The sequence below is a fragment of the Panthera onca genome, chromosome B2 (assembly GCF_046562875.1).
Source record: "Panthera onca isolate mPanOnc1 chromosome B2, mPanOnc1 haplotype 2, whole genome shotgun sequence".
In the NCBI taxonomy this organism is placed as follows: Eukaryota; Metazoa; Chordata; class Mammalia; order Carnivora; family Felidae; genus Panthera; species Panthera onca.
The window spans coordinates 40,789,985-40,803,090 of NC_138343.1; the positions used below are offsets into that span (position 1 = coordinate 40,789,985).

The 13,106-nt window shown below is 46.7% G+C and overlaps 2 protein-coding genes across 4 annotated transcripts; one reads left to right on the plus strand and one right to left on the minus strand.

The window, feature by feature from the left end:
• The first annotated feature begins 3,124 nt into the window (after positions 1-3,124).
• Positions 3,125-9,879, plus strand: RPL7L1 (ribosomal protein L7 like 1). 3 transcript variants are annotated; one of them, XM_060614396.3, is made up of 7 exons: positions 3,125-3,396; positions 4,008-4,116; positions 4,796-4,956; positions 5,940-6,077; positions 6,870-6,979; positions 7,172-7,386; positions 7,823-9,879. In XM_060614396.3, the coding sequence occupies exons 1-6, from the start codon at positions 3,383-3,385 to the stop codon at positions 7,378-7,380; spliced, it is 741 nt and encodes a 246-aa protein (XP_060470379.2). In that variant the 5' UTR covers positions 3,125-3,382; the 3' UTR covers positions 7,381-7,386; positions 7,823-9,879. The 3 variants fall into 3 exon arrangements, with proteins under 3 accessions (XP_060470379.2, XP_060470380.2, XP_060470377.2); XM_060614397.3 differs by having other exon boundaries at positions 3,127-3,396; positions 4,793-4,956; positions 7,277-7,386; XM_060614394.3 differs by having other exon boundaries at positions 3,129-3,396; positions 4,793-4,956.
• Positions 9,880-10,287: 408 nt separating this feature from the next.
• Positions 10,288-11,212, minus strand: PEX39 (peroxisomal biogenesis factor 39). The gene has a single exon (XM_060615542.3). The coding sequence runs from the start codon at positions 11,195-11,197 to the stop codon at positions 10,862-10,864; it is 336 nt and encodes a 111-aa protein (XP_060471525.2). The 5' UTR covers positions 11,198-11,212; the 3' UTR covers positions 10,288-10,861.
• Between the last annotated feature and the right edge of the window lie 1,894 nt (positions 11,213-13,106).

Genomic DNA, 13,106 nt, shown 5'->3' on the forward strand with positions numbered 1-13,106 from the left:
GGGTAAAGGGCAGAGAGAAAAGAAGAGAGAAAATCCCAAGCAGGCTCTGCACTGACAGCGGGGCTGAATCCCACGAACCATGAAATCATGACCTGAGCTGAAATCAAGAGTTGGGTGCTTAACCAACTGAGCCGCCCAGGCACCCCAGGAAAGACAAAGATTGAAAAAAAGACTGAAGAACCATTAGGCTTGAGAAAGACAGGAACAAGGAAACTCCAGATCTTAGTAGGTGGAAATCCTTAAAGTCTTACCCCAAACCTCCTATGTTTCTTCCATTATCACTCTGCTCAAGATTCAAAACCCAGAGTTTAGTGTCTCATGCCCCCTCCCACTAGGGAGATGGAAGGAGTTTAAAAGATCTTTCAGAGACACCCCTTCAACTTATGTATTGGGAGGACAAACCTTTAGATTTGATACCCTACCCTACTCCACGATTGTACACGATGAAGTAGAGACCAGTCCACAAGAGAAATGGGATGCTGTTAGGAAATGGAAATGGTCATCAGCAGATCAACAAAGAAGAAAAACACCATTAAGATTTCAGGACATGAAAACCTACTTCATTGCGTATAGTTGCACAGTCTTTTTTTTTAATTTTTTTTTTTTTCAACGTTTTTTATTTATTTTTGGGACAGAGAGAGACAGAGCATGAACGGGGGAGGGGCAGAGAGAGAGGGAGACACAGAATCGGAAACAGGCTCCAGGCTCCGAGCCATCAGCCCAGAGCCTGACGCGGGGCTCGAACTCACGGACCGCGAGATCGTGACCTGGCTGAAGTCGGAGGCTTAACCGACTGCGCCACCCAGGCGCCCCTGCACAGTCTTAATCATTCCCAAAAGGGGCCTATGACAACAGGCCATTCCCCATTCTCATTCGATATCCTCACTTTGAAATAAAAAGTCTTGTATCTTGCCTCACGCTGGGTCAATGCTCAGTAAACATGTATTCAGTTAGTGAATAATTTTGGATTGAGGAGGCCTCTATCACTTTTCCTCTGCATCTTGTGGAATGATGGCTTTGGCACTGAGAATAAGTACTCTCTTAGCGCCATCTGCTGGCTTCGGAAAACCTATCCTGAATTGTGGCCTCCAAGTCTCTTTCAGCCACTGTTAATAGCCCTGAAATTTCCTTCTCTCCTACTACCCTCAGTACCAGAGGACCTACCTTTTATCTGTAGATAGATACAGTTACAAAATATTGACCTATTTTTGTTCTTTGATTACTATCTAATAAACGTTTTACACTTTGGTGACCCTTGTTTTTGCCTTTTTACAAAGTAAGATACGTGTGAAGTGCTAAGTTAGTGAGGAGTCTCACACCTGTCTTTGATTCCAAAGACTATGTTGTCCTTCGACATTTATTCATCAGGTAATGAGCTCTGTGTATGGCACTCTCTCTCTCTGGTTGGATTAGTTACAGAGCACGTACCAATATGATGCTTCGAGGTTAGCTAAAAAGCACCTGCAGGTGCCCACTATTGTGACAGGAGCTGTAGCAGATGGAGAAGTATGAGATAAATTCCCTGCCTTCAGAGCACCCAATCTAATTAGGGACACAATAAGCCAAACAGTACAGGATAAAGTCTGCGGTGATGCCTGTAAGTGCCGAGGGTCAAATAATGACGCTGGGATAAATATATATACTGTACTAAACATGTGGCAATGCCTGAAGACATTTTTGTTTGTCACATCTGGGGCAGAGGTGCTACTGGCATGGAGGGAGATGCTGCTAAACGTCCCACAAAGCCCACCATGATAGAGAATGATCTGGCCCCAAAAGCCAGTAGTGCCGAGATTGAGAAACCTATGCTAGACCTTTAGGAACCGCCATGAGCAAGGCAGCCATGGTCCCTGCCCTCCTAGTATCATGAAGAAATGTTAAAAATATAATAACGGGATGAAGGAATTTAGAAAAAAGGAAAGAGACTAGAGTCTTGCTAAAGTGCAATCCATAGACCTGAAGGATGACATCACTTTGAAGCATGTTAAAAAAGTGAATATCAGGGGCGCCTGGGTGGCGCAGTCGGTTAAGCGTCCGACTTCAGCCAGGTCACGATCTCGCGGTCCGTGAGTTCGAGCCCCGCGTCAGGCTCTGGGCTGATGGCTCGGAGCCTGGAGCCTGTTTCCGATTCTGTGTCTCCCTCTCTCTCTGCCCCTCCCCCGTTCATGCTCTGTCTCTCTCTGTCCCAAAAATAAATAAAAAACGTTGAAAAAAAATTTTTTTTTAAAAAGTGAATATCCATTCCCCCCTCCCCCACAAACTGAATTTAAAATCTGCATTTTAGGGGCGCCTGGGTGGCTCAGTCTGTTAAGCATCAGACTTCGCTCTGTTCATGTTCTCAGGGTTTGTGGGTTTGAGCCCCAAGTCAAGCGCTGTGCTGACAGCTCAGAGCCTGGAGCCTGCTTCGGATTCTGTCTCCCTCTCTGTCTCTCTGTGCCCCCCCACCCCCGCCAAATAAACATTAAAAAAAATTTTTTTTTTAATCTGCATTTTAACAAGACCACCAGGTGACTACTATGCATATTAGTGCTGGAGGCACTGCACTAGAGGTTTCCAGAATACAGGAAGTCGATTATTTTTGTTTCATGAAGACCAGGAAAAAAAGAAGCAAATTCCAGATGGTGAGAGCTGTGCCAGGGAAGATTCTGACATGACAAAGAGGAATTTCTAGTTTTCGATCCAGCACTGATAACTAACCTAGTGTCTCCTGCTGCGTGTCCTACACTCAGACACTGTGCTAAGCGCTTTACATGGAACATTTCACATAATCCTCGCAACGCTATCGCGTAGGTCCACTTTATGGGTAAAGCAAACCACTGTACAGAGGGGTTAAATAACTTGCTCTGGGTCCTGCTGACGGAGCCAGGCTGACAGAACGGAAGCTGCACTCCTTACCATCCGAAATCGTCCACAAACACCTCCACCCACACGTGAGAATCAAAGTCACAGGGGCCCCAGCTCTCGCCATAAAGCAAAAAGCCTCTCCCGCCAGACGGTCTCCCTTCCCGCACACGCGCAGCCGAGGGGAAGCGGAAGGAGAGGCGCGCCCTCCACACCGGAAGTCGTAGGACGTGGGAAGTGTTTATTTACAGCCCAGCCAACGGCATTAGCGTAAAGGAAGGGGGGGGGGGGGATTTCGAAGATGACACGGACTCTAGAGTGCTCGAAAGCAGTGCGAAGGAAGCTTTGTGTAATTTTCGGCAAGGAATCTGTGTTAGGGAGACCTCAGCGGTTCACTGCAGCTAACTGGCAGGACTACCCGTGTTATAAACCTTGAGCTAGAAGACACATCTCTATGGTCAAGTAAACATAGAGCGGTCCTTTCTTTCCCACGTGGTGGGGCTGCGCATGAGCAGTAGCCGGTAGCCACAGCTTTGGAAACATGGCGGAGCAAGAGTGAGTGTTTGAGGTTTGAGTCTCTCCAGTGGGGTCTTGAGCATCCGGTGCCATCCACGGTGTTTATTCTTCAGTGGCGGAAAATAAGGATACTTGTGGATTGAAGGAAGAGAATAGAAAAGACTCCAGATTACAGAGAGTGGGGTGAAGAGCAAGGAGCCGTAGGATTCGGCCTGCCGCTCAGGTGGAGGGAAGCCGCCGTCAAATTCGGGTTACTAACCTTGGGGGGCAGGCTGGAGAGTGCTAGTCTTCGGTTCACCCAGCTTGACTTGAGTATTGCCCCTGCAGATAGGTCTGTACCCACCCCAGCCCCACGGAGTTTTACTAGGAGCATGTAGCTGTTAGTGTCTTTAAAAGGCTGTGACAGTAAAAGCTTCATGGAGGCAGAGGAGGACTAGTGGCCAAGGGGTTCATGACTTCTTACTGCTTAGAAAAGAGTGAATGTTAAGGGGTCCGTTTTGAGGACTGGGGTCAGACACCACAGTTTTCAGGGAAGTCTGTCTTTCGGAATTTGAAGAGAGTAATGTTTCTCGAAGCCCAAGAGATGGTTTAGAAGCTCATTGAAAATTTGTTCTTTAAACATTATCTCTGATTGCAATTTTCCGTATCAGGCAAAGAAAAAAGATTCCTTTGGTTCCAGAAAATCTCCTGAAAAAGAGGAAGGCGTATCAGGCCCTTAAAGCCACTCAAGCGAAGCAGGCACTTTTGGACAAGAAGGAGGTAATGATGGGGCACCAAGAGAAGGGAATTAGAATGTATTTGGTGAGTTATATCTAGCATGCGTTGAACTAGATTTGGTATGGACAGTCCCTTTCCCCGTCGATTCTATTACAGCAGGTATACAGTTCATGTCTTCATTTAACGAATATTTCTAATTTTCTGCGGATAAAATGTTTGAGTAGTTTGTTAAGGAAAAGTGGAGGAGACGTTGTACTATTTGGGTTCACACCAAGTGATTTGAAAAACCAAACATTCTCTTTACTTGGAAGAAAACTTTTTTTTTGTAATGTGCCAAACAATTTTTGCTACTTGCTAAACGTTTTGAGAAGATACTTATTTTGGAGTCTGGAAGATGAAACAAGCTCATGCTTATTCTGTACTTTATGATCCTTAACACAGTGTTAGGTTCCATAAATGTTTGTTGGTAACGTTGGCTAATAGCATGTAAACTAACTTGTTTATTTATCAGAGACTTTTTTTTTTTTTTTGTAGTTTCTGAGTTTTCAAAACTCCTTGGGTATCTCGTTTTTGCCTTATCTAGAATAGAAGATGTTTGTTTGCTTCTTTTTGCGGAACATAGTGGGAAATACAGTCTATGGATAGTGACCAATGAATCACTGTTGTGGAAGTAAAACTAGAGGCACAGAATGGTGATGGTGGTCTGCCTTTTCTGTAGCAGAAGAAAGGAAAAGAGGTCAAGTTTAAGCGACTGGAATGGTTCCTACATGATTCCTGGCGGCAGCAACGCGACAGGGTGCGCCTCAGACGACTAGAAGTGAAACCTCGCGGTTTGGAAGTGCCGGATAAACATTCCTTGGCCTTTGTTGTACGCATCCAAAGGTGAGGAACTTACCAGATTCCGTAGGCTGGGGCAAACTACTGGTTCAGCTTTAGGCCCCTTTTTAGGGAGATGAGATTTATAATAGGCTTTAAGCCACTAAGACAAGTTGTGCTAGGAACTTGGGGTTTTTCTCTTTAAGGTTAAGGAGACTGATCTGAGCAAATCCACATGAAAATATACCAAGTGCGATGAGGGTCAGCTGCTGCAAGGGCAGTACTAGTTGTGGACCCTCTAAAGCAGGAACTTGAAGCTGAGACCTGCAGACGTGGGAGGAATTCACAAGTGTTGGGGAAGGCTTTCCAAGCATAGATGCAGAAAGTCCTGAACTGTGGGAATCAAGGCATCCTTCTAGGAACCTAACCAAGGTCAAGTGGATGGAGCGTATTCAGTGCTGGGGAGAGCTCATTAAGCTTTTTCCTCATCGAGGCGTACTTTACCCAGTCTGTCTGCATGTACAACTGCCTCTTCCTGTTTCCCCTACCCAGTCGTCCAAACCAGAAACCTGTGGGCTTTAAATATCTTTGAGCCCTCTTTATTAACCTCCCTACCATTTCCCATAATCTCTCCTGGACCATCGTATTAGCTAACTGGGTTTCCCTGCCTCTGGTATCATGGTTTCAGATCCATCTGATATGCTCTCCTCAGTGGTGGTCAATCAGAAAGTTGATTGTGTCCCTTGTACCTAAAATCTTTTCGTGCTTTTACTGCCCGCAGAGTCCAGCTTCCTTTGCTTAACATGCACAGCCCTCCACACTCAACTCATACACACCCCACACAAAATCAGGGCCCATTCTGTTCCTATAGCATTGCCCCACATCATGTGAGAATGACCTGTTTACATAGCTGCCACCTTCTGACCTCACCTGTGAGGCACAGTCTGTGTCTTGCTCTCTGGATGCCCTGTAGTGGCAGTCATTTCATAGGTCCTTGCCAGACTGACAAAAACTGAATAGAACCTGACTTTCTCTGTCATTCATTTCAGGATTAATGGGGTGAGTTCACTGGTGCAGAGGACCATTGCAAGGCTTCGCCTGAAGAAGATTTTCAGTGGTGTCTTTTTCAGAGTGACCCCCCAGACCATAAAAACGCTGCGTATAGTGGAACCGTATGTGGCCTGGGGGTGAGTAAGGTTTTTGTGTGTGTGGATTCATATTAGATTGTATGTGAGCCTGATGAGAACATTAGCATGCGAGTGTTATCCTCCAGGGCTCGTGTTGCTATGTTGAAGAAACATTTTGTGGTGACCACAGTTCCCAGAAATCAGCTGCCAGCCATAGAACTTTGGAACATGGGGCAGACAGAGCAGGAGGTGGTGCTGCTGCTGACGTGACAAGAAAAGTACCATGGCAGGGCTTGTTCGCTTGTAAGCTAAGGCTGAGTAAGATGGGTAGAAGAGAAGTTAATTCTTGGGAGTCTTGGGGCAGAGCTGGGGGCAGTGCTTGTGTAAGAGTAGTGTGTTCTTTCATGGTCGCCTGGCAGGCTCAGTCAGAAGAGTGTGTGACTCTTGATCTTGGGGTCATGAGTTCGAGTAGTCTTCTTTCAAACATTAAAACCCAGCAAGCTCTTGGATTTAACCATCTTGAGTAGAGGATTCTATAAGGCCAAAGTCCTGGATTGTAAGCCAGTGTTTGTTTTATTTTTGCCTCGGAAAGTAATTTTTTTTTTTTTTTTTTTTTTTTTTGCACAATCAACATTTCTATCCATAAATTGTAATTTTTAATTACATAGGGCCACTCTGGTTTTTTCCTTGCTTGTGTGCTTGCAGGCATCCCAGCTGCAGCGTGATTGCACTTTTTGGTGGGGAGAAGGGGTAGTAGGAGAATCCCTCCTCAGCCAGGCTGCAGGACTGAGTGACCAGTGTGGGCAGTGTGCCAGGGGCTGATAAGGCTGTACTTTATTCTGCCTCACATAGATTTCCAAATCTGAAGTCTGTCCGGGAACTCATCTTGAAACGTGGACAAGCCAAGGTCAAGAATAAAACCATCCCTTTGACAGACAACACAGTGATTGAGGAGCATCTGGGTGAGTGTTGCATCTTAGGGGTCAGTTGGGCAGAAAGCAAGGATCTCTGGTGGTCTTGATGTGGGATTTAGGTACTGTTTTTCTTGGAGTCCCAAGAACCTACCAGAGTGCCCAGCTCTGAGCATATAACAGCCTCATAGTATATACTGGGGAAATGTTGAATAAAGGAATCTGTATCCTTATGTTTCCCAGGGAAGTACGGTGTTATTTGCTTGGAAGACCTCATTCATGAAATTGCCTTTCCGGGGAAGAATTTCCAGGCCATTTGTGACTTCTTACGTCCTTTCCATCTCTCAGTGGCCCGTCATGCTACCAAGAATAGAGTGGGCTTTCTCAAGGAGGTGGGCTTACCAGGCTATCGAGGCGAACGCATCAATCAGCTCATTCGGCAGCTGAATTAAACCCAGGTGAGGCAGGGCTGAAAACTGGCCTTGGGCTGATGTGATGGTCCATTCTTTGCCACTTAAAAATTCTTTTTGCATTTACCAGTATCTGAGAGTAACTTTGGCGTTTGAGTGGTAGAGGGCAGGGGGAGACTGGTATCTACAAGTCTAACAGATGGAAATATGCTTGAAACAGTGAATGCCTGGTTAGGACATGGGGCATTCCCACGTGTATTCCAACAATCAGAGGCTAGAAAATGTTGAGTAACAAAAAAAATCTTCTGTATTGCTGTGGTCATTTACCTGGCATTGGGGAGAGAATATTAACTAATTTCAGAAAGGATTTGAAGATACAAACCATCTATTTTGTGGAAGGTATCTTAATTTTTTGAAATTGCTTAACCTTAGGTGCCAACTGTCATTAAATTTCTATTAATGAAGTTATGTTTTTCTTCCTCAGAATATCTGAAAGCACAGCACATTGGAGGTGTGTTTTGTCTTTTGGAATTGTTATCAGTTATCTTCAAAGAAGATATTTTCTGCTATACCTTCAGAAACTAGAGGAGGGGGAGTCAAGGAAAAGATGATGACGTTCCTGGCAGGCACGTCCCATCACAGCCCAGTTCCAAGAAAAAATTCCAGTGTGTTTTCCACGTTGACTGCACTGTCACCCCTTAAGTCAGCAGAGGACTCATGCCATGGAAGAGAGAATCCTGCTACGTCACATCTTCCATTCTGGGGTTTGATGTTAGTAAATGAGTATCCAAGCATGAATACAAGACAGCAGTGGACCACGCTCAGGGCCATACTTGAACCTGGGGGTTCTTGGGGCTTTGTTTTGGAAGGAATTTAAAATATAGTTACAAAGAAGAGCACAAACACGGTTCTCAGTTGTCTCTGCTGTGAGTCTGTGTTCTGACTTTTCAGTGACGGCTTTGTGAGCTCTCAGACTTGGCTGGCCTGAAGTGTACCTGGTGGCTTCCTTACCATAGCCTGCGGTCGATTTAGTCCTTTTCTCTACCTCAGGATTTTAACCTTTTCTTGGGTCTATGAGAAGGGAAGGACCCTTTTCCCAGGAAAATACGTACACTCAAATTATTGCTTGGAAATTTTTATGTTCATAGATTTCTCTTAGGGACCAAGCACCTTATGTGAGGAAGTCCTGCACTATCTGGATTGACCACCTGGGCCCTGACCTTGTTCGTCTCCTCTGGTCCCATGTCCTGTGGAAGACCAAAGCTTACCAAGATAGCTTTTTCCCTTGGAGCCAATTGGGTATTTCCTATTAGGATCACAGTGGTGGATCCCGGAGCCCTCTGTACCATCTGCCTCAGGGAAATGCTCCCCATTTATTTCTGCTGGGCTTCAAGATGGGATTTTCTTGGCTTGGCATGGATGAAATTAGTACTATTAGGTCTTTTAGGCCCCAGGCAGCCTTTATTGAACCCTCTCCTTGCATAGTCTAGACGCCAAAAGTATTGCTCTCTACCCTGCTGGTAACCATGTATAGACCACCACTAGGGCTCCTGGGGACATAGACCTAGAAAGGGAATCTGATCCTGCTTGTGTTTTATCATCAGTGCCCCCCTCCTAGGTGGGCCTTCCTCTGTTCCTGTCACGTCATTGCCTCGATTGCCATGTGAGAAGTTGGTGAGTGTGCCAGGCATGGGTTAAGACTTGAAAACGTGTAACCACTGTGTCCCCTGGTCCCTTATGATCAGCTTTGCTGCACTTTTGGCTCATGGGGCCCTCAAACATAGCTGTGAGGTTGAATTAGAACAATGCCTTAAAATGTGCCAGGTTATGAGGTAATTAATTAGGTTGGTTGGCTCAAGAGTTAACCTGCCAGGAATAGATGTTAGAGCTTACTCTTATATTTTAAAGAATTGTGAAATCAAATTACTTGAAGATGACGTATCAAAAGCCATGGGAAAAGAGCACTTGTGAATGTGGATGCCCAGGGTTTCTACTGCAGGTACGTTTTATAATAAATACAGGAAGGGGGCACCTGGGTGTCCTGATTTCTACTTAGGTCATGATTCCAGGGTCATGGGATTGAGCCCCACTTCAGGATCCATGCTGAGTGTGAAAACTGCTTAAGATTCTCCATCTGCCCCTCTCCCATGCTCTCTACCCCACTCCCCTTTCTCTGGGAGGAAAAAAAAAAGCTAAATACAAGAAAAACATTTCCATTCTTGTCTGCAAAATGGAACTAAATGTAGCATGTGTGCCTCACACAGTTGTTCAAAAGGTTAAGCAAAATAACCATTAACTTGGAATTCTATGTATATAAATAAGTTATAAAAAATGTACTGCTGGGGTGCCTGGGTGGCTCAATTAAACCATCCAACTTTGGCTCAGGTCACCATCTCACCCTTGGTGAGTTGGAGCCCTGCATCTGGGTCTGTGCTGACAGCTCAGAGCCCGGAGCCTGCTTTGGATTCTGTGTCTCCCTCTCTGCCCCTCTCCCGCTCGCACGCTGTCTCTCTCAAAAATAAACGTTTACCAAAAAATTAATGTACTGCTGTATCGTGCACTATGATCGACCATTCCCTGAACAAGTTGTGGAACTATCATTTCTGGGAAAAATTAGTCGTACGATTTGTAGATAGCGTATGCTAATTGTGAATTGTTCATGGCTGTCAACATACAAAACTATCAACATACACCATATATATGTTCTAGGTGTAGGGAAAACAAAAACCTTAGTTTCAGTAAGCAAGAGTAGGGGCAGTAAGCCACGTGGCCCGCCTACTTAGAGACTTCAGAAAGTAGTTGTAGGAGCTCTCCCTCTGTTCTAAGCTTCTATAGTGACCCAATTGGTTCCCAGAACGAAAGGTTCTAGTTTTTTGTTGACTGGCTTTTCTTTTAACGCTTTACGATTTTGTTGGTCTAATGTATCTTTGAAGTCATTCCAGGGCCAAGTTTAATCATTAAACCTTTTATTAGCTGCTGACCTGGAGAATGGCTAAGAATCTTGAATCCCAAGTTCATTTGCCCAACTCACAAGAATTAGCTGAACCGGGAGATAAACACTGACGTTTTCCTACATTGCTAACGAAATTCTCAGTGGGTCAGACCCCCGTTAGTGTGTCCTCAGTAGCATTTTAAAAATGAAGGCACATCTATACATCGCAGAGAGTAAAAAGTATGAAATCTGTTTCAATCATCTGTAAGGGCCGAAACCGGATTTTTAAAATGAGGATCTTAGTCCAGAAATACTCGGATACAAGACAACTCCAATGACTCTCCCAGGAGGCTTAAGTTCAGCTGAGACAGGTCGGGGGCGAATGCATAAAAGATAACCGTGGCCAGCATCCAAGGTCCGAATTTATGCAGGACAGAGTCACGCTCTCCAGGTCTAAAAGGCAAAGGACTAGGAGCCTCAGGAACCCACTACAAGCCGTCAGGAAGGCGCAGTCGTTGATTCCGCCGAGCCGGGCCCCTCCAGGCGTTCTTCTACCCGGACACAAGGTCGACAGGATCTGGGTGCCTGGGGCTACTGCGGCGGCGCGGGGGCCTCAGCCGACCCCGAGGCCTCCCAGGGCTTGGGCCTCCGCGGGAGCCGGGGCGCCGTGGGTTCGCCGTGGGTCGCCGTGATGCAGCGCCTCTCCAGGCCCGGGAGCTCCCTGCCCTCCTGGACCAGCTGCAGGAGCTGCGCCAGGGTCACCGAGGCGGGGGCCGACTCCGCGGGCGGCGGGCCCGGGTCAAGGCAGACCCGATCGCCGTGCTGCTCCATGCCGGGGCGCAAGCCTGACATGCGTGCGGGCAAGCACTTCCGGGTGAGGTGGGTGCAACCACCGTCGGAGGAAATGTAGAGGAGCTCGCAGACCATACCAAGCCGGCCCAGAAAGGGGGGAGCACTTGAGAATTGCGACCTGCTCCGCGCAGAAACGCTTCGCGCACGCGCGCGCGCGCACACACACACACACACACACACACACACACCCTTAGCCCACAACAGAGCCTGCAACGTGCAATGCTTTAGAAGGAATTTGAAGGCTTGCACAGAATGGGCCGTGCATGTAAACACGCTGATGCGGACAAAAAGACCCAATTTGGCACACATGCATAGGAAGGTGCACATACCTGTTTCCTTTTTTTTTTTTTTTTTTAAGTAATCTCTTGGGGCTCGAGATCAAATGTCACATGGTCCTCCGACTGAGCCCGCTGGACGCTGGAGTTCAAACTTATTTTCACACATGCGCAGAAATGCGCACCTACACCTGTAGAGACCTGTGGCAAGGGGGATCTTCTCCACACCGGACTCCGCAGCTCCAGACAGAAAATAGCTGTGGACAGATTTCCAGTGACCTCAGGAGAACTGGGAACAAGTGACAGCACTAGAAAGTCTTGACACTCTCTCCCCATTTCCTACCAAGACTCTATTCCTGGTGTTCCCAGAGGGGATGAGAAAAGATGAAGGCAGGTCAGGTGTACTACAGTCCCTCTGGCTGCTCAGAAAGTTAGTACCAACAATTCTCAGGTTTGTAAGTTTATCGAAAGCTAGCCTGATCTGGCAAACGCTGTCTTCATCATGTAATCAAAGTCTAACTACTAATAGAACAAGCTGGCGCCATGTATCTCCTGATGTGATGCACTGAGAAGGACACTATGGGTGTAGGAATAATACATCTCTTCTGTAGTATTCCTGCCCAAAAGGTTCACCCTGAATCTAATCTTGAAGAAATGAGCAAAGCAAAGTGAGAGACATTTCTGCAAATGACTGCCTGGATGCTTTATAAATGGCAACATCATAAATGTCTCTGTGATGCCCACAAAGATGGTTATTAATATTCTAACTAGGTGGGTGGCTATGCTGACTCTCTTCTGTGGCCCCTCCAGGTCCTCTCTCCACCCTTGTCCACCGAGCTTCCAGCACACTGACATCTACAGACATTGCAATAGGCTTTGGGGTTTGGCCAATGCGGGGGGCGGGGGGGGGGGAGTGAGCAGGAGAAGAAAGAAGGAGAAGGAGGCCAGGGTATTTATTCCTCAGTTTCTCTCCCTCCAGGATTCCCACTGGCTGCAGGGTCCTGATTTCTGGTTTTGGGGCCCTGCCATTGCTCTCCTCACCTCTTCAGGCCTGTTACCAGTTCTAGGCACGGCATTATCACTTGGGATTTCCCTTCACCTTTCCACCCTCTATAAATAGTCCCTTTATTAAATTCTCCTCAAATTATCCAATACATGTGTGTCCTCTGTTTCCTGTCCACACTCACCAATAAAGGAATTGGCTCCAGGAACAGCCTCAGATAGAATACTGAGATTGGACTGATCATAAATTCAGAGCACAGGGGAAGCCTCTTTGCAGCGGGGGAAGAACACCCAGATGATTCACTGCATGCACAGGTGTCACCATTACTCAAATTATCCTTGGGCAGGGGTGGGGGGGTGGCAGGGGTGAAGTGGATAATACTGCATTGTTGAGGGAGGGAGATGGCAGAAGAAATAGCTGTGGCTCTTCTTCACTATGGTGTGGCTTCGTGTGGCTTCTCATGGCCACGGGGAGAAAACTGGAAATTATCAATGTCTGACAGGAAATGCGAGTGTGGAATCAGGACACCTTGATGGCACCTTGGAGGGGTCCCTCATCCCCTATAGGCAAAATGAGCCCACATGGCTGAGGATGGGCACCAGGATGTCATTGTAGGGGTTGCCAAGTTGTGGTGCTAATTAAGTGCTCAGCCCTCTAGGGCAGCATAAGAATATGCTAACATAAGGGCACCGAGGGACTCTGAGAT

Excerpts from the sequence above, each read along its gene's own strand:
- RPL7L1 (XM_060614394.3), top strand. Across the intron at positions 4,117-4,792 it reads CACTTTTGGACAAGAAGGAG|CAGAAGAAAGGAAAAGAGGT; the intron begins GTAATGATGGGG and ends CCTTTTCTGTAG. Across the intron at positions 6,980-7,171 it reads AGTGATTGAGGAGCATCTGG|GGAAGTACGGTGTTATTTGC; the intron begins GTGAGTGTTGCA and ends TATGTTTCCCAG.
- PEX39 (XM_060615542.3), bottom strand. The coding sequence starts at position 11,197 with ATGGTCTGCGAGCTCCTCTACATTTCCTCCGACGGTGGTTGCACCCAC.